Raw genomic sequence first — 19167 nt, forward strand, 5'->3', positions numbered from 1 at the left:
AGCTTCTTCCACGACAAGACGCCCCGCTGCCACCCATTCCCAGCAGCCAGTGCTGTTGGCTTGATGCGCACCCCGCTTATTCTGTTCTTAAGCTCTGTGTGGGTTTGGCTGCGAAGGCTGGGGAAGACGAGGGCTTCGGACAAGATGAACGAGTTTGAAGGAATCACAGAACAACATTTTTCCACTCCTATAGAAGCTGCAGCATCACGTTATACAGGCCTGGCAGATGACCAAAATGACGCCCTCACCTATGATGAAAGAATCCGACTTTAAGAAAGTCGTGTCAAGCCTGGCTGCAAGTGTACTTGATACCGTGCAAAGGGTCTCTGCTCTGACTGGCAAACGCACGCTCACCTGAGCCTCCATCCTGACGCCTTCCAGAAGGGGGAGAACGGCAAGCTTTGGGGGATCCATGATCTCTGGCGAGATCGGCTGGAAAACGTCATGAAATCAAGTCCTCCATAAAACCCAACCTGAAGGGTTCTCTTCGCTGCCCCCTAAGAATTAACATGCCTCATCCAAACTGGAAGCTCTGCGACTGCCCCACTTGCTGGGGAGGGGAGGTCTTGGGAGGCTCGCCTCTGGTTTCCCCAACCTTCTGAGAGGATTGGAATGTAGGGCCCAAAGATGCCTCGCCAAGTCTAGGTCAGTTTTAAAGATGGCGGATAAGAGACAAAAAAGAAGTGGGAAGGCTTGCTTGGGGTCCTACCAACACAGAAGCAACAGGGCCAACAGCCAATATTCCAAAGGTTCTAAGCTGCCACAAGCACCATGAAGCAAGCCTCCCGGGGACCAGACGTGTGCAGCACGGGGGTGCCTTCACAGTCTTTGTCAAGAGCTCAGCAGCCACTGATCAATACAGACATTCAGTATAATACACGTGTGTTTACACACTCAGGAAGCAATCTCAGACGGCTGGAAAGACATCAAAATAAAGGGAAGGGGTTAACCCTAAACATATCCAGATGAAATAACTCCTGGGGGCAGGAGATCAGAATTCATGGCTTTGCATCAGGAAATGATGAACCTGGTGAATACCCGGAATGTGATCCAGAAGAGGAAAACAGAGATGCTGCGCCCTCACCCCCAAGTCACCATGGCTAAAACAAAGATGAAGAAGAACCACATCTTGGATCCTTTCAGCCAATCATGAGTTGAAGGATGGGCTTCCTTCCTTGGACGATATTATTTACTGATCTAGAGATTGCTAGAGTGGGGGGAGGCTTTGATACAGTTCTCAGTGAGAGCTGAAAATGCAGCTGTGGCTGAGAGGAAGCCTGGACAGAGCAAAACGTAGAAAGTAAATGCCTTGAGGGCAGGGAACCTCTTTTGGTCATTCTTTGGGTTAGCAGTCCTGAAAACACAGTGCTTCATACATGAATTAGTGGGTGCTTAGTAAATGCTTCTGGTGTGCTCATTTTCAAATTAAATTAATTAAATTGTAATTAAATGTATTAATTAATTAAAATGTAAGCTCTTGCAGAGGCAAAGAATATATTTGCCTTTATGTCCCCAGTGCTGAGGACAGACTGAGTCCAGAGGATCTCTGAAGGACCCCTGTTATAATAATCCTAGTGACTCCAGAAACTCTGGGTTCTACCTTCCAATAAAATGTCATCTATTCGAGGGCAAGAAGTGTTTCACTTGGGTCTTTATGTCCCAGCAGCCTCACCTAACAGTCAAGAATATAGCAGTTGCTTTTTGATATGGGATTATATTTCTTCTGTTCATCTAGGATATTTTTGTAAATGGGCAAGTGTTTTTTAAAATACTGAAGACCCAGCTTCAGCACCATCTCTGGGGAGGACTTGGGAACAAGCCATTGAATATTCTAAGCCTCCGTTTTGTCATCTGTAAAATGGAGCAGCAGGCCTAGATGATCTTTAAAGGTCCCTTTTCAGAGTTTTATTAATATTCTCCAATTCCACGAGCCAAGCCCCAGAAAATGCTACCAAGACTCCCAGAGAGGGAAGGATCCTCCATGGTAGGTCACTGTAAAGCCATCCTTTCTACATTTTCCCAAAGGAAGAAGGGCTTTAAATACAGAGAGCACAGTAGAAGCAGAAGGGAAGCCAACCAAGAAGGGGACTCTCTGTTGTACTTTAATCTGTGTGTGCACTACGGGGGATGGTGGTTGGCGATTTCGAGTGGGTCTCCATGTCCATATATACCTGGCAACCAAACAGACCTCCTGCAAGGTCCGGTCTCGTCCGAGGAGGAGGTTGGCAAGGAGACACCAGGTGAGAAAGCACTTAGGGTAACAGATCCCACTGAGATAACTTTGCTTGGCAGAAGGAATCCCACTGCAGAGGGTCAGAGCCTGGGAGGTCAATGCCATCACGAGTTCTGACACTCCCCATTGGATATACTTGCCTGCCTCTGACATGGGGGTAAATAATGCATCTTTTACAGAAGGGCTTAAACAATCACTCCCAACCTCAGGGAGACCCTTCTGTCTGCTTGAAACCCCAACAACCCCCTAGAATTCTGTTATCACCCATGGACAGAGGAAGCCCTCATGCCCAGTGTAATATTTATTTGGGAAAGGAAATAGCATTTGGAATAACAAGGATAATGGGAGGTTGGAGGAGTGTGGAGGAGTTAAGGGGAGAGAGGGAATATTGCTTGGTGAGGCAAGGGAGGGAGATGCCCCCTGCTGAGAGGAAACAGCAGGGGTCCGATAAGGACTTTTATTGTCTTGATGACTGAACTGATTTTCAGCTCCCTCTATGACCAGAAAAAAATAGTCCACTTATCCGACTGCGAATTCAAATAATATAAAGTTTAATAATCCAGTTGGAATTGGAGTTTTTCCTTAGCTTCAGAGTATAGGGCCAGGCTCTAGAGACTGGCGGAGGGTTTTCCCACTTCTGTCTCCTCTATATCAGTCCAGTTTTGTATAATTCAGAATCTTAGCAGTAGATAGAAAGCACACAAGAACAGGTCTAACCTTCAGAAGCAACTGGGCCTGAATCTTCCAGCTGAACCAAGAAGAGCATGCCACTCCAGACTGGGCTGAACAAGCTCCTCTCTCCTCCAACACCCGGAAGCAAGTCCCACCCCGCAGGAAGGAAAGACTAGTCACAAGACCCCACTGCCACTCCCAGCAGGAAGGAAGTGCTAGTCACAAGACCCAACTGCCACTCCCAGTTGGCCCCTTCCCCCACAAACTGTCAGTCTAATTTCCTTTCCACACCAGAGAGATGTTCCCCAAGCAAGGCTTACATGGAGCCACCTTCAGCCCAAGGTGAGCGGGAGAAACAGCTCCTAAAACCATCCAGGGCATGGGTGGCACGGCGGGGAATGAACCCTCTGGCATCTAGGCACAGCACAGAGTGAGCCCGAGTATAAAGCCAGGACAAGGTTCCTAAATCGACTCCTGGAGTGAGATTTTTAGCCAGAGATCCTGGCTACAAACAGCCAAGCCTGTTTGTAAGAAGACTCTCTTCCCCTGTCCTAGTTAGGAATCCCCCCATCCCCCTTTTCCAAACACAGCGCCGCCTTCCCTAAAGAATCCATCGCCCCCACCCAAACCGGCGGCCACTTACAGCTCCTGTAGCTTCTGGCAGAAGCTCCAGCCATCGCGGTTAATCCGAGAGATCGAGTTGTTGCTCAAGTAAAGCTGGTGCAGAGCAGTGAGGCCGTAGAGGGAGCCGCTGTTCACTTCGGTTAGACTGTTGTACTCCAAGTGCCTACGGCGACACGCAAGGGAAGAACCAATCAGGAGAGCCGGCCGGCCACACAGACCCCGGCTTCTGAGGGGGAAAACTGAAGGATCCCCCCCTTTGCTCCCTGGAACAGGCTGGGAATACCAGGTTTTCCCCTACTGCTCAGGACAAAAATACCATTATTTAGGACTGCAACAGTTCATTAGACGGTAAGCTCCTAGAGGGCAACAACCACCTTTTGGGCCCTTTTTGTCCCCTGTGCCACATAGCAGACACTTACTAAATGTTTATAAATCAAAGTGACAGTGAGATTTGGGTTGGGTTTTTTTTTTTCTTTAAAGTGTATTTCTTCTCTGGTTACTGGATGGATGGATGGATGGATGGATGGATGGATGGATGAATAAAATAGACAAGTGGATGAATGGATGGATGGACAACTAAATAAATAGGCAAATGGATGGATGACTAAATAAATGAATGAATAAATATACAAATAAATAAACAGATAAATAAATAAACAAATGAACAAATAAATAAACCGGATGGATGGACGGATGACTATTTTAAATAAATAAGTAAACAGAAATGGATTGATGGAAGGACAAACAAAAAAAGTGAACTCTCCAGTTGTAAATATCTGGTAGAGGGGAAAGCTTCCATGATGAAAGTGAGACATCTGCAATAGCTAGAGAGGATAGTTATTAATATAGGCGATGCAGGACATAAATAAATCTCTCAAAATTAACTACATTTCAAGCTGACCTGGAGATCAAGGATAACTAGAACACACACACACACACACACACCCATCTGGCTAGAGGGGGTGAGGAAGGTCAGGGAGAGGATTGAGAAGTGACTGTTCTTTGGTTCCTCCTAATAGGAAACAAGAACATGAGAATAAGATAGAGAGTGGGGGAGAGGAGTGGGGAACCACCATCCCTTCCCTACTATATAAAGCCTAAACATTTGTCCTCCTGCTGAGTTTTTCCTCTGAAGTTTAAAAGAAAATCAAGTTCTGGCCAAGTTCCTTCTACCAAAAACGTCACAGGAATTCCCATGGCCCATATCTTTTTTTTTTTAACTCTTATCTTCTATTTTAGAATCGATGCTCTGTATTGGTTCCGAGGCAGAAGAGCCATAAGGGCTAGGCAATGGGGGGTTAAGTGATTTGCCCAGGGTCACAAAGCTAGCAAGTGTCTGAGGCCAGATTTGAACCCAGGCCTCAATCCATTAACCCACTCAGTTGCCCCCAAACCATAAGCTGAAGAATTGAAACAAAAAAGAAAAGGGTGTGCAGAGCCACTGAAGACCCTTCCCTATTTGGGGTCCCCTCTACTGACAGGAGTGCAGCTCCCCTCGGTACTTACAATACTTCCATCTTGGACAGACCCCAGAAAGCCCCATCCGTCAGCTTGCTGATGTTATTACGTTGCAGCTTCAGCACATCCAAACTGTCGAGCCCTTGGAATGTCAACCCCTCGATCAGACGGATTCGATTCCGGTTCAGCTCCCTGGGGCAAGGAGAAACCGAAAAAATACATGAGAAGCCTCCTCAAAGTCCCTGTGGCAGGGTGGGAGGGGGTCATCGGCACAGCAAGCAAGGAGAAAGTGAAAACTTGGGGAAACGGAAATCCCACTGGATCCCAAGGAATGGAGCATCGCCGCACGCCCAGGAGACAGACCTGCCCCCAGACTGACATCCCGGGGAAAGACACTGAAGATGGACCATTAGTGATGAATGAAGCAATAATGCAGAGATGCTCTCTTCTGATAAGGCCCAGATCAACTGTTCCCCCTCGGCCCCTGAATGAGCTCAGCTCTCACATTTCATCTACTAAATTTCAGAGGCGCCATTCATGACAAAGAATGAAGAGGAGGTTCTGACTGTGGTCAGAAGGCTTTCCTCTAAGGATGCACTAATTCAGCAGGATGAACTCTATCCTGGTGTTTATTCTGTTCAAGACTGGAAGCTCCCGTCCAGAAGGAGGGGGAAAGGGGTCAGTTATGTCCTAGAGCGATAGTCTATTTTGCATCCTGACCTTGCCACCCATCCCTAGGAAGCACCAAAGCCCTACCCACTGCTCCCCATTTAAATGGGAAAAAAAACACATTGGGGAAGAAGCTCCTGAAAGACAGAAACTTGTGGCAGGTTGGACCCAAGCTTCAAATCTGGGCTCAGCAATTTATTAGCCGGTGTCTTTAGGAGATGCAGATCTTTTCCATGGGCCACAATTCTCTCATATGTTAAATGGAGTATGGGTTGGAGCCAATAATATATATGATTCCTTCTAGCTTTCAGAAACTATTACCTGTGATCTGGTTTGCCTGTTTTTTGGTTTGTTTGTTTTTTTTAAGACATCCTAATAAAACCTCAACCTAACTGAAAGGGAACATTCCAATTAATTGTTGCCATAGTTCATATGAAGGGTTAACAAAGAGAACTTTGTGAAGCCCAAAACATCCTTGGGTGGGGATTTCTATTTTTTGGCCTTAAATACAGTCTACTGAGATAGAGACAAAGAAAAGAGGGGGAGAGAGAGCAAGAGAGAGAAAAAGAGTGAGTGTGAGTGTGTGTGTGTTTGTTTATCTGTGAGAGAGACAGACAGACAAAGAAACAATAAGAGAATGATGGAGGGAGAGAGACAGAGAGAAAATAAGAAAGGGAGGAGGGAGGGAGAAACAGACAGACAGACAGAGAAACAAAGAATGAGAGAGAATGATGGAGGGAGAGAGACAGAGAGAGAGACACGAGAATGAGAGAATGATGGTGAGAGAGAGTCAGAGAGAATGATGGCGGGAGAGAGAGAGAATGAGAAAGAGAGGAGGGAGAGAGAGAGACAGAGAATGAGAGAGAATGATGGAGGGAGGGAGATAGAAAGAGAGGCAGAGAGAATGAGAGAGAGAGGATGGAGGGAGGGAGAGACAGAGAGGGGGAATGATGGAAGGAGAGAGACAGACAGAATGAGGGAGACAGAGATAGAGAGAATGAGAAAGAGAGGAGGGAGGGAGAGAGAAAATGATGGAGGGAGAGACAGAGAGAATGAGAAGAGGGAAGGAGAGAGAATGAGAAGGAAAGGAGGGAGAGAATGAGAGAGAGAGAGAAGGAGGGAGAGAGAGAGAACGAGAGACAGACAAGAGAGAATGAGAAGGAAAGGAGGGAGTGGAGAGAGTGATGGAGACAGAGGAACAGAGAAACAATGAGAGACAGAGAGAGGAGTGAGGGAAAAAGAGAAAGAGACAGAGACAGAGAAGAACAGAGGACACAAGTTTTAAGGATGGATCTGAAAATCAAATGAAATAGGTAAGACAAACTCAAAAGTGTTCTATACAAACAGGCTTCCTGTACCTGGTATACAGTCTCACACAAGGCTGGTGGTCAATAAACCTTACTTGGTAAAGGGGGGAAAAGCTGTGCTTTCCCCCCCCCCCAGAAAAGCCATATCAGAGATTAAAAACTTCACACTAAAACAAACCTCCTGAAATTGTCCTGGCTCCATCCACTCTAATCTGGGTCCTGTTTTTCTAGGAATTATTTTTGCCAAACCAGGTACAACTGATGACCCAAACCCAGCCATCCTGACCCTCTCACGCCTGGAATGTTTCCCCAGACATTGCCACTCGTCGTGGCCGTCTACCCTCGTTACATTTTATGGCCCTTTAAAAGGGAACTGTGTGGCCCAGCAGATATTAAAATTTAAGAAGGGGAGAACTGTTCCCACCAGCAGCCCCACTCCTTTTCCCCTCTCCCCCAACCCTGAAAAGAAAACACAATGGAAACCAACCGGCCCCCAGCCAAAGGCAACTGAGAATTCAAAGTTGCAGGTCTAGGTTTCATTACAGAAAATGCCCACCAGAGCGCCCGATCGCTCGTACAATTGATCTTTCTCTCACCGGCCTCAGGCCGCCAACGCCATCCTAGACCAAACTCCTAATTTGTTTTTATTGGGTGTCACCGCAGGTCTATTAAGAAGAGCTTGCATGGAGCCCGAGAGATGCCGAGAGAGGGGAAGGGCCGCACTGGAGGGGCTGGTCCTTGGGGAAATTCTGTCTCCATAAAAGTTTGGCCAACCTTAATTAAAGTGCCCAGTTATTACTCACAGTTGTGTTAGCCGGGGCAGCTTGAAGGCTTTGACAGGAAGCTGGGTGATCCTGTTTTTGCTCAGGCGGAGGGTTAGCAGGGACCGTGAGAGGCTATCGAACGCTCCCGGCTCCAGGGTACTAATGCGGTTGCTCCCCAGGTAGCTGTAATGATCCAGAACAGAAAACTGAGCAGTGGGACCAGGTCCCCATGGTGTGACACAGCAAACACCCCCAAAGTAAGGCAAATGGCAATGAAAGAGGGATCAAGTAGGAAATCTTCAAGGCCCTTCATAACTTGTCCTCCTGCCATCTTTCCCATCTTCTTACACTGTCATCTCCTGCATGGACGCTTCTAATCCAGTGGTACTGGGCTCCATGTTTTTTTTGGTCATTGCTATTACTTTTAAAAATCCTTTCTTTCAGAAAGAACATGAATCATGTAGCCATAGGAAAAAATATTCTTAATTAATAGATTAAAAAATTTTAGATCACCAAAAAAAAGAAAAAAAATCCTTTCTTTCCATCTTGGAATCAATATTGTATATTGGTTGCAAGGCAAAAGAGCAGTAAGGGTTAGGCAATGGGAGTTAAATGACTTGCCCAGGGTCACACAGCTAGGAAGTGTCTGAGGCCAGATTAGGACTTCTCATCTCTGGATTTGGCTCTCCATCTACTGAGCCACCCAGCTGCCCCCGTCCATGCTATTTCTTGTAAAAAAAAAAAACCCAAACTTCCCATCTCCTGACATTTTCATTGGTTTATCTCCCTTCCCCTCCTCATCTCTACCTCCTGGTTTCCTTCAAGTCCCAGCTAAAGTATCACCTCCCAGTTTTTTCCAACCTTTCATTAATTCTAGTGCTTTCCCTCTGTTGATTACCCCAGATTTATCCCTTACAGAGTCGTTTTCCTGAGCTCCCTGACAACAAGGACTGTCCTAGAGTTTATCACAGTGCTTGGCCCATCCCAGGCACAAATAGCCTGAGCTGGACTCAATTGCTCATCAGCAGACTTAGAAGAGACTCTTTCTGAACTGGTTTGTGTCTGTCTAGGCAGCTTTTCAACTTTTCTCTGTCTCCTACAGAGGGAGTCCTAGAGGTTCTACCATGAGGACCTTCCAGAACATATGCTTAAATCCAGAAAGGATTCCCCCCCATGTAAAGGCTTGTTTTTATCCAGCTTGTGAGGCAAATTACGGTCAGAATCACTGTAGAAGCCAAAACTCAACTATTTCCCTCAAATGGCTGAGCTATGAGGTTCATAAGCCGCCTCCAGGCACACTTCCAGATTCCTAATATGAAAAGGTCAAGGGAAGGCACATCCTCCGGAGAGAACCCCAAACAGGCAGAGAATTCGGAACCAGTGAGTACTATTGTAAGGAAAGTGGTGACATTTTGCAGGGAAGTGGCATGAGACCAGCAGGAAGATTCTAGAACTTTGGAAGGAGTTGGGGCTGGGAAAAAGACAATTGGGGTCTATGGAAAAACCTCTGGAGGTGTCAGCTGTAGTTTTTCTTAGCATCTATCTTTTTCCTGGTTTCCCCAATTTCCTGTTTTGTTATTTGACATCGAGGCTATCTTTGGTAAACCTGATCCAGCTACAAGACTGTGAGATCAAGTCTGGATCCTTTTGAATCTAAGACCTTCCCTGGCCTTAGCAAATCCTTACACAGATCCTTTTCCTTAATTCTATGAAAGGGGGTATAGTTGTGGGTTAGTTAAGATTAGGGATTGCAGATTTGGGTTAGGGAGAAATAGAGTAGGGAATTTCTAAGAAGAAATCCCTTTGCAGGGATTATTAGATCTGGTGGCATAGATAGATTGAAATAGATTAAAAAATCCCCAATCCCCTTTCCATCTTTCCTTTCTCTCTATTAAATCCAACCTGTCCGGTGTTGATATATTTTATTTGTGTCTGGCTCTGCCTGCCCTGAGTTTGGCTACCCTTCCCCAAACCAGAGTAGTGGCCCTAAATCTCATACCTGAACCTAACAGTTTATCCAGTTAAGACAGATCATGTAAAAATTAAATCTCTAATAATACAAATATTGTATTTTACATTGGTTTATTAAAGATCATTAGAAATCAAGGAAGAGCCAAGTACTTTCCTTGTTTCAATCAGGGGAGAGAGCCCAATCCAATCTGCACAATAATATTTATAAGGAGTATATTAGTGACTTCAGTACCATAAGGAATCTAGGGATGTGGAGAAAGCCATCTCCAAGAAAAGATGGCCCCCACTTTACAAGTGCAGGATGGGGAAATGTGGCAAGGGAATTTTCAGAAACGAAATCCTCTTTTGGAAATCAGTGAGGAAGCATCTTCTTTGAAGGGCCATCTTTCTGTAAAGGTTTTTAAAAAGCCAAACACCTTTTCGGGGATGAGGAAGCCCCATTCGTGCAGTGTGCCAATGAGCCCAACATTCCCCTTCCTCCAGTTTTGTAGCTTGGGAAGGTATCCACAGCTAGAAAGTGTATTACGACATTTTTTTTTTAAAGCCAGAGCAGCAGATACCGGGCCTCACGGACTTTAGGAAGCTGGTGTCATTGCTGACAGCTTTCTTTATCCCCATCTGTACAAAAATTCTGCCTTTCTGGAGAAAGGGAAGAGGAGGCAGGCCAGAGAGAGGGAGGTTTTGTAGGATGGCTGTGGGGGAAAAAAAAACAAAACTCTCTGCCCCATGAGACGACCGTCAAAAAGATGGCAAGCAGGGATTCCTTGCAAATTCTGCTGTACTATTTGTTCCCCACACTGCAGATTAGAGAGCACAGTCTGATAAAAATGTGCTGGCTGCTCCACACCAGATTAGATAGGCCTCCTCTAATGCCATCATCGGACGGTCTGGACACTGGATATAAAATAGCACCACCGTCATCATCAAAGTAATAATGATGATGATGATGACAATAGCAATAATAACATCAATGGCAGTACTCTATAGGTAATCTCAGTTAACCTTCACAACCCTCCTGTGAGATGGGGGGCAGCCCTTCTGCCCTGCTGTCTTTCCTTCTGTTGTTGTCTAGACCCAAGCTAAACACAACTAGCAGCCCCCTTCCATGGCCATCGTCCAAGATGAAAATATGTCCCATTGGGCTCACAAGACTTCAGAGCTAAAAACCACCCAAATATCATCGCGAAGCCTCAGTCAGACATCTATAAAACTGGTACGAACATCCTGAAAAGGACATGGAATGAATTCCTGTCCAAACACTTTCCCCACAAATGGCTACACAGAATTAACTCAGATTAACTCGCAAGTCATCGGATATCTTGTGGAAAGCACTAAAGAGCACCAAGACCTTTCCCTAATCCCTGTCTTCCCAGTGGCTAGCACATTCCCACTCCCCCCAATTACCTCGATTTTATTTTCTGTAGATTATGTACACCCAATAAAAGAGGAGCGCTTAAGGACGAGGACTGTCTTTTATCTTTGTGTCCCCAGTGCAGAGAACACTCCCTCCCTCGCTCCCTTTCAAATCCTTAATTTCTGTCTCAGGATCAATAGTGTGTATTGGTTCGAAGACAGAAGAGTGGCAAGAGCAAAGTAATGGGGGTTAAGTGACTTGTCCAGAGTCATACAATGTTAGAGATCAAATTTGAACCCAGGAAATCCCATCTCCAGGACTGGCTCTCTTATCCACTGAGCCATCTAGCTGCTCCTGGCCACCATTTTCCATGTGGAAAAAGGAACTATTCCCAAAGCACTTGGTGATACTGTAATATAAGGAAAATTTAGTCCAGTACTACAAAAGCTCAGGGACAGCAGAGCCCAAGGAGGATTTCTCATCCCCCAAATGGCAAGCAAAATGTCAGCTAAACAGAGGAAAACTTACAGTTCCTTTATGTGCAGTCCACGAGGAAAACAAGAGCTTCGTACTTCAGTGATGTTATTGGAGCTCAGGTCCAACATTTGCAAGGAAACGTAAGGTTTCAACTGGCTCCCTTCCACATTGCGGATCCTATTGTGTTGCCTGAAAATGCAAAATCAATATAAAGTTTAGTTTTCAAAATGAATTTTACTGTTTGTGTAGTTCAGTTGTTTTCAGTAGTGTTGGACTCTTCACTGACTCTTCGTGATGACTCCATTTGGAATTTTCCTGGCAAAGTGGTTTGTCTTTTCCTTCTCTGGCTCATTTTATAAATGAAGAAACTGAGGCAGTAAAATGACTTGCCCCAAGTCGCACAGTATCAGAGGTCAGATTTTAACTCATGAAGATCCACTAAGCAATCTAGCTACCCCCATCTAACTGTAGTCTTGACTATCTAGATCGTAGTTCCTGATCTGAGGAGCACCACCTACTCTTGCAAGAATACAATTCAACTTTGAAAAACTTAGGTGTAAATTTGTTACTGAATAAAATAAAGATAAAACTTAAAAATAAAGAATACAATTCAATTCACTGTGCAAATTACAGAGGAGCAGATATAGGCTCAAGGTGAGAGAAAGATTACTAATTCACCAAGCATGTGATCCAGGGTGCAGAGAGATAAATCTGTCTTGGCAAGAAGGACCACCTCTCCCTCCAAGGCAGAGATAAGACACAGGTAAAGAAGAGAGGTGCTGAAGTACTGAACAGAACAAGATTCTCAGGTCAGAGATCAAAGACGATCTGGAAAAGGTCCTCTGATCCAGGAGCATCAACTCAAGTACACACTGGGGCTACCCATCCTTACACGAGGATTTCTGTGGGCCACATACTGACAGTTCTCTAATGTAACGTTATCTATGTTTTATTGTATTTTTATTTATTTTGTTAAATATTTCCCAGTTCTTTGGAGTTCTGAGCCATGTGTTTGACAATTCTCATCTCGTCCCAGGAAAGGAGATTAAGTCATCTAAGGTCGCACAGACAGTAAGTGACAAAGCCCAGACTTGAACCTCTATCATTTGCCTCAGGTTCCAATATCCCTTCCAATGGAATTCATACTGGATGGTCTCTATTTTATCCCTGGAGGGTTATTCCAAAGGGCAATGAGGCTGCCTCCAGGAGATAACAGGTTTGGGAGAGCAGGAAGATCAGAGATTGAATACTCATTTGTTTGGGGATGATTTACAAGGGACTTCTAGGTGATATCAGGGATTATTTCCAATTCAAATTCTGTGAATTTATTGATTACCTATTAACTTACTATTGGGGGGTAAAGTCTATGATAGTGAGATGTACACAGAATTAACAAAGAATATAGATATTAAAGGGCAAAAAACATACTACTGGCTGTAAGCAAATATCTAAAACCAATGACAGAAACGGAAAAAGAAGTTCAGAAAGGCAGAGACAGAAGCTGGTTAGAATACCTGAGGGAAAGGGGAGTTATATGGAAAAGATGGGATTCCAACTAAGTCTTGAGAAGGTAAAGAGGATTGAAGGATGAGTAACAGCACATTTAAGAAAAGGGGACCACACAGACAAAGGCAGGAAAACCCCCAACGAGCACAAAGGATAACATGGCAATCATGAGAAGAGAATCTGTGCTGGGGAATAAATGAGAAAGCACGAAGTGAGCTGAGATGATGGAGGGCCTCAAAAGATTTAGACTTGACTGGATAGGCACCGGAAAGTACTTTTGAGGACTAATAATTTTAGTGGTTTGCCCACAAATAAGAAGTTTTACCCGAGAAACTTGTGATGAGAAAACAAGCTAGACTACTGATCTAGTGAGCAAAAAGGATAACAAACAGCTTGGGTGTTGTGTTGCTACCTAGGAAATGTTCAAAGACAAAAAGAATTCTCTCCTATAAACTGGGCAGACCATTGATGAAAATATAGACAAGATGGCTTTAGAGTCAATTCCATTCTGGAGGGCCAGCAGGTGGCTCAATAGATTAAGATTCAAGCCTAGAATTGGAAGGACTTGGGGTCAAATCTAGTCTCAGACACTTCTAAGCTGTGTGACCCTGGGCAAGTCATTTAACCCCCACTGCCTAGCCTTTATAGCTTTTCTACCTTAGAAACCAATACATGGTATTGACTCTAAGACAGAAGGTAAGGGTTTAAAAAAAAAAAGGAGAGAATTCCAATGAGCATTTATTTATTAAGTACCTACTATATGCCAGGCACTGTGTGAGGCACTGGGGGACATAAAAAACAAGTAAAGTCATGCTAAAAAATTGACTTGCTCAGGGTTACAGAATCTGATGCAGGATTAGAACTTGGGACTTCTTACAACTCCAGGACCAGCACTGGGCCAACTAGCTATCTTCACTGAAGTATCTTAGAAGAACCTGGTATCAGCATGCAGGCTGGACTGGGATGGAAGGGACACCAGAGAGTGAGACGCCCATTAGAACAAGGCTTTGGTCATGGTTAACATGGCACGATGTGGGACTAGACCCAGGGAGAGACATGGAGAAAACCAACAATTTAGTTCTCCAGTCCACTACACAAGTCATGAAATTAACTCATTAAAATTCAGTAAACATTTATTAAGCACCTACTCCATGCCAAGCACTGCCATATTTTATTTGAATTTCTAACTCAAAATTTGATGACACAGATGGTAGTTTTCATGAGTTTCTTTATAAGCTCTTTGAGGGCAGGAATTCTCTATTTTAGTTTTCTCCCTGTGGTTCTATTCCCCCCCACAGACAAGAATTTGTTCACCGATAAAACTGAAGACTATAAATAAGCCTTCTGAGGGCAAAGGCTGACTCGGTCTCCCCAGTGCCTTGCATGTACAACAAATGCCTCCTTAACACATTTAACTGAACAGAATTTCTCACCTCAGACAAAAAGCCAAAGGAAAGAACTGGGACTCAGGTAAGCAAGTGACCACTTTCTCCATTAACAAAGTGTGAAATGGTTCCACTTTGTTTTATTTCCACTTCCAGAGCTGCAGAAAAGTGTTTGCCCCTCTAAGAGCATGTTTTCCCACAAAAGATTTGTTTGCTTCTTTAATCTCTTTTTCTGGCAAACCAGCATGGTTCATAACCACCAAGAACTGGCCAGCGAAGGAAAACAGATGCTCCAGGAGGCTGGTGAGTGGTCCCACTCCCTGGTTTGGCAGGCTGGCCCCAGAGCCCACATGGCTCTCAAGAGCCAGTTCTGGACACTGGAGAACCTGCTGAATAAATAATGAAAGCGCCTCTGTCCAGGGGGGCCCAAACTGCTCAATGGCTAGATTCTGAGTAAACAGTGTCAGAGTCCCTGGCCAATCAAAGCATTCTTGCACACAGAACAAGTAACCCAGGCCGCCTCTTACAAAGTGGCATTTCTTTTAAACAAACACTTGAGCAAATCAGATCCAACGGGTATAAACAAGTTATTTCTTTCCCAGAAGTTCTGGGTCTTTTCTTCTTCACCCTTGTTTTTTCACAAGTCTCCCAGGGCCCAGAGCTCAAAACCCACGGAGGAAAGGGCACTGTTCCATGTACCTGGGGAAAGCCAAGTGGTGAAAGGTCCTATTTCCCCCATCTTCTCCCTTCACCCAATCTAAATTAAAATGTGTCCTCTGACCCAAAAGAGGCCAGCTATTTTTCCCTTGAGTCAGAAAAATATCTCCAGATCTTTACGAGAAATGAGAGAGAGAGAGAGAGAGAGAGAGAGAGAGAGAGAGAGAGAGAGAGAGAGAGAGAGAGAGAGAGAGAGGAGAGGGGGAGAGGGGGGAGAGGGGGGAGAGAGAGAGAGAGAGAGAGAGAGAGAGAGAGAGAGAAGAGAGAGAGAGAGAGAGAGAGAGAGAGAGAGAGAGGGGAGAGGGAGAGGGGAGAGAGTGAGAGAGAGAGAGAGAGAGAGAGAGAGAGAGAGAGAGAGAGAGAGAGAGAGAGAGAGAGAGAGAGAGAGAGAGAGAGAGAGAGAGAGAGAGAGGGAGAGAGAGAGAGAGAGAGAGAGAGAGAGGGAGAGGGAGAGAGAGAGAATGACAGAGACAGTAAGAGACACACAGAGAGAGAATAACAATGTGAAAAGTATCATAAAAAGTTAAGTTTGGAAACTACTAGGATATGGGGGCGAGAGAGAGAGACAGGGACAGAGAGATAAGAAGGTGTGAAAACTACAGTAAAAAAATAAGCTCAGAAACTATTGTGGGGTATGGAAGGAATGGAGTTTGAGTATAGTGTATCATTAAGAAATGGGTATATGTAATATGAAAATGTATAGAAAAAAGTCTGTGGTATAAAAACAATATCATAAAAAAGATGAGCTCAGAAACTCCTCTGGTATGTGTATGTGTATCCAGTGTGAAAAATATACCATATATAAGCACGTATCAAAAAGAAATGTGTATACTGTGAAATATGTATCACAAAGGGGAAAACGTTTTTCATACCTTGCCAGACACATTTCTTTATGATACATTTTTCATACTATCTCCCCCCGCCATAGGAAATTCACAGGAACTCCTATGGGGGGGGGGGGGTAGTATGAAAAATGTATCATAAAGAAATGTGTCTGGCAAGGTATGAAAAATGTATTTACAAATATATTCTACAGCCATCCTGCCAGTTTAGATCACTTTACTGCTTAAGCCAGGGGTCAGTCCTTGATCAATTCTTCATAAGATCAAAGCAACATAGAAACAACTCAGCGCAGTCCAGAAGTCAATCAGGCAGAAATATCTCTTCTATTCTCTGTTTCAGTATCATAAAAAATTTGAGTTCATATAATGCCCGGCACACAGTAGGTGCTTAATCAATGTTGATCGACTTGGGGGAAAGGATCTAGGTCAGAAGCATGACTAGCACCTATGAGTTGCCTAACAGGGGGCACAACATAGCTGCTCTTAGCTATGGATTCCTGACCTATACAGTGGAGATGGTCCTGGACTAGCCAAGAAGGCTATTCCACAATGAGTACAAGTTGATCACTGGGAACGTTCCAATGTTCTTTACCAGAGGGGCATTCACATCATTTACTCCTCTTGTCCACATCACAGTAAGGGTGAAATCCAAGGGCACAGCTTCTGTCATTTACCACCTTATGATTTGGGAAAGTGACAATATCTCTGGGCCTCAGTTTCTTCATCTGTAAAATGAGGTTGGTCTAGATCATTGGAGTCTGATGAAATGTTCTTTTAAAAAAAATTCTGATGACCGTATTTCACCCTAGTTGGTTTCCATTCTAATCCTGTCTTTTATCTTATGTACGTAAAAGCATTCTAAGAAGGGGGTCTATCGTTTGGCAGCAAAGATGTCCAGACACACACAAAAGTTAGCGACCCCTGGAATTAATGAACAAAGGTCATTTCTAGCTGTAAGCCTACAATGCTATTCCCATAAAGTAGATAGCTCTTAACCATGCTCCCATCTCCAAGGAAGATGTTGTCTTCATTTTGTTTTCCAACTGTGTTATGTCCTTGCACCTTCAGCTCAGTGTACATACATGTAGTCGTCCCCATTCAAACCCAAAGCAAAGAAAGACCACCTTTCCATGGTCCATCCCACCATCTTTCTTTTGTCTCACTCTTCCTGACAAACACCAACATACACATCAACTTGTAATCTGATTTGAATTGGTAATACTCTATGGAAACAATTCCCCAAAATTAGCAATGACCCACTCAAAGCACTGCCCAAAGAGAATAGGAAATTCCTTAATGATGGCAATATTTAAGATCATCATTTCTTTTTTTAAAAAATCGAGGGAAATTCACATTTTCAAAGTAACCCTTTACAGTTCTGATCAGATGGCTCAAGTAGTTCCACATCCTTTTCCCATTTAGACTATTTCCTAATCAGCCCAGTCCATTTGGTTCTGCACCTGCTCCTCTTCCAAATCTCCTAGTTCTCTGCTTCTAAAACTGGTATGAAGTGTTTTCAATCCAATGGCCCAAAGCCAATGGCCTTTTTCTTCCCCTCTCATTTTCTTTGACCTTTTTGTAGCATATGATACTCTTGATAAATACTTCTCATTTCTGGATAGCTTCTCCTCTCCTTGTCCCATGACTTCTAAAACACTGCCAACTCCATGGTTCTCCTTCCCTGCCTCCCCTTCATTGAATCCTTCTCTTCCTTCCAGAATCAACTCATGTCATCCTTCCTCTGATGACCTCATATTTCATTTCACTACCTTGAAATCATATCTACTTACATATTAGAATGAAAGCTCCTCTATTAGAATGGAAGCTCCTCAGGAATCTGAATTATTTGCCCCTTTGTCTCAGTCCTTAACTGATGTCTCTCTCATAAGAGGTGATTAACGAATGCCTCTCTAATGATTGAATGCCTCTCTAGTGATTCTCCTTCCACCTCTCTGGTGTAAACCTTAAAATTTCTTAGACTTATAAAGGTTGGAAATCTCCCCATTGGGAAATTTCATACTTGAAAAAATCTCCTACTGATAGTAAGAACTCTATTGGAATATGAAACTCCTTGGCATGGGAGGATCCTTCTCCTCCCTACTTAAGACTACTTTAGGACAGAAACCTTTTGCTAAACAATGGAAAGGGCTGTGACCTATGCTTAAGCATAGAACAGGAAGTTCTTTATGTCATGATTGATTTTAGAATTGATACAATAGAGATACTTGGAATGACAGAACCAGGTCTTGGAAACTACAATCTCCACCCTACTCAGAGTAACAGGATTTAGGAAGGGCTGCAGCAAAGATCAAGATTTAATTATTTGAGAATATGTCCTTCAACAGACATGTGCAAAGGGGGCAGACCTCTGGGCGGTCCTGGGTTAAGCTAGAGCCACCATTGGCACAGGGGAGACATCGACAGTGATTGGTAGATGTGAGAACTGAGGGGAGGGAACTTAGATTTTTTGCTTAAAGATAGCGAGGTCTGAGGACTGAGAAAGGAGGTTTGATTCTCTGAAGGAGGTCTGAGAGGAGAGAGGTCCTGGAGGGAGAACTCCTGGAGAGGTCTTGAAGGAGGCTGTGGAAGGAGAACTCAGGAGGAGTCAGGAGGAGGATTCTCTGGAAACATTTGTTGAAAGGAGGCTCTCTTGAAGGTGGAGCCTGAGGTTGGCATGAGAAGCCTTACCTAGAGAGATCTTGGGTGAGTGATAAAACCAACAGACTGATTTATCTCTTAGGACTGAGGTCTAGGCCTTATTGGCTTGAGGCCCTTCATTCCTATTCCTTTCTTACTTTTTCTCTTTTTCTATTGATTAATCAGTGTATTATAAATTAAATTTCTCTATAAAACCCAGTTGGCTTGGGCATATTCATAAATTGGGAATATATTCCCTGGAGACCATCTTATATTTATATAAACCCAAGACACAGTAGAAAACATATTTCAGCGGTCATAATTGTTATATATTTCCCTTGCTCCCAAACATTTTAATTATCACAGTTTATGGCTCCCACTCTCTTATCTACAACTATTTAACACTCAAAAACTATTTTAAATCTAACACTGGCCATTCCATTCATTGTCTCTTGGGCTAATTCCTCTTATTCTTCTTCCTCCTTCTCCTCCTCCTTCAATAAGGATATATCCTTTCTGAAAGCTCTACATTTTGTCCTCTCTCTCTTCCA

At 44.0% G+C, this 19167-nt stretch overlaps 1 protein-coding gene across 1 annotated transcript in view; it reads right to left on the reverse strand.

Annotated features, from left to right (window-relative positions):
• LRIG1 (leucine rich repeats and immunoglobulin like domains 1) overlaps positions 1 to 19167 on the reverse strand; it is a 140480-nt gene that overhangs the window by 27895 nt on the left and 93418 nt on the right. The window contains exons 4-7 of the mRNA XM_007500048.3: positions 11581 to 11718; positions 7767 to 7910; positions 5036 to 5179; positions 3549 to 3692 (exon numbers count right to left, since the gene is read on the reverse strand). Of these exons, the coding sequence (XP_007500110.2) occupies positions 3549 to 3692; positions 5036 to 5179; positions 7767 to 7910; positions 11581 to 11718 (570 nt within the window). The remainder of the gene's footprint in view (positions 1 to 3548; positions 3693 to 5035; positions 5180 to 7766; positions 7911 to 11580; positions 11719 to 19167) is intronic.

This window comes from Monodelphis domestica, chromosome 7 (assembly GCF_027887165.1).
Source record: "Monodelphis domestica isolate mMonDom1 chromosome 7, mMonDom1.pri, whole genome shotgun sequence".
In the NCBI taxonomy this organism is placed as follows: domain Eukaryota; kingdom Metazoa; phylum Chordata; class Mammalia; order Didelphimorphia; family Didelphidae; genus Monodelphis; species Monodelphis domestica.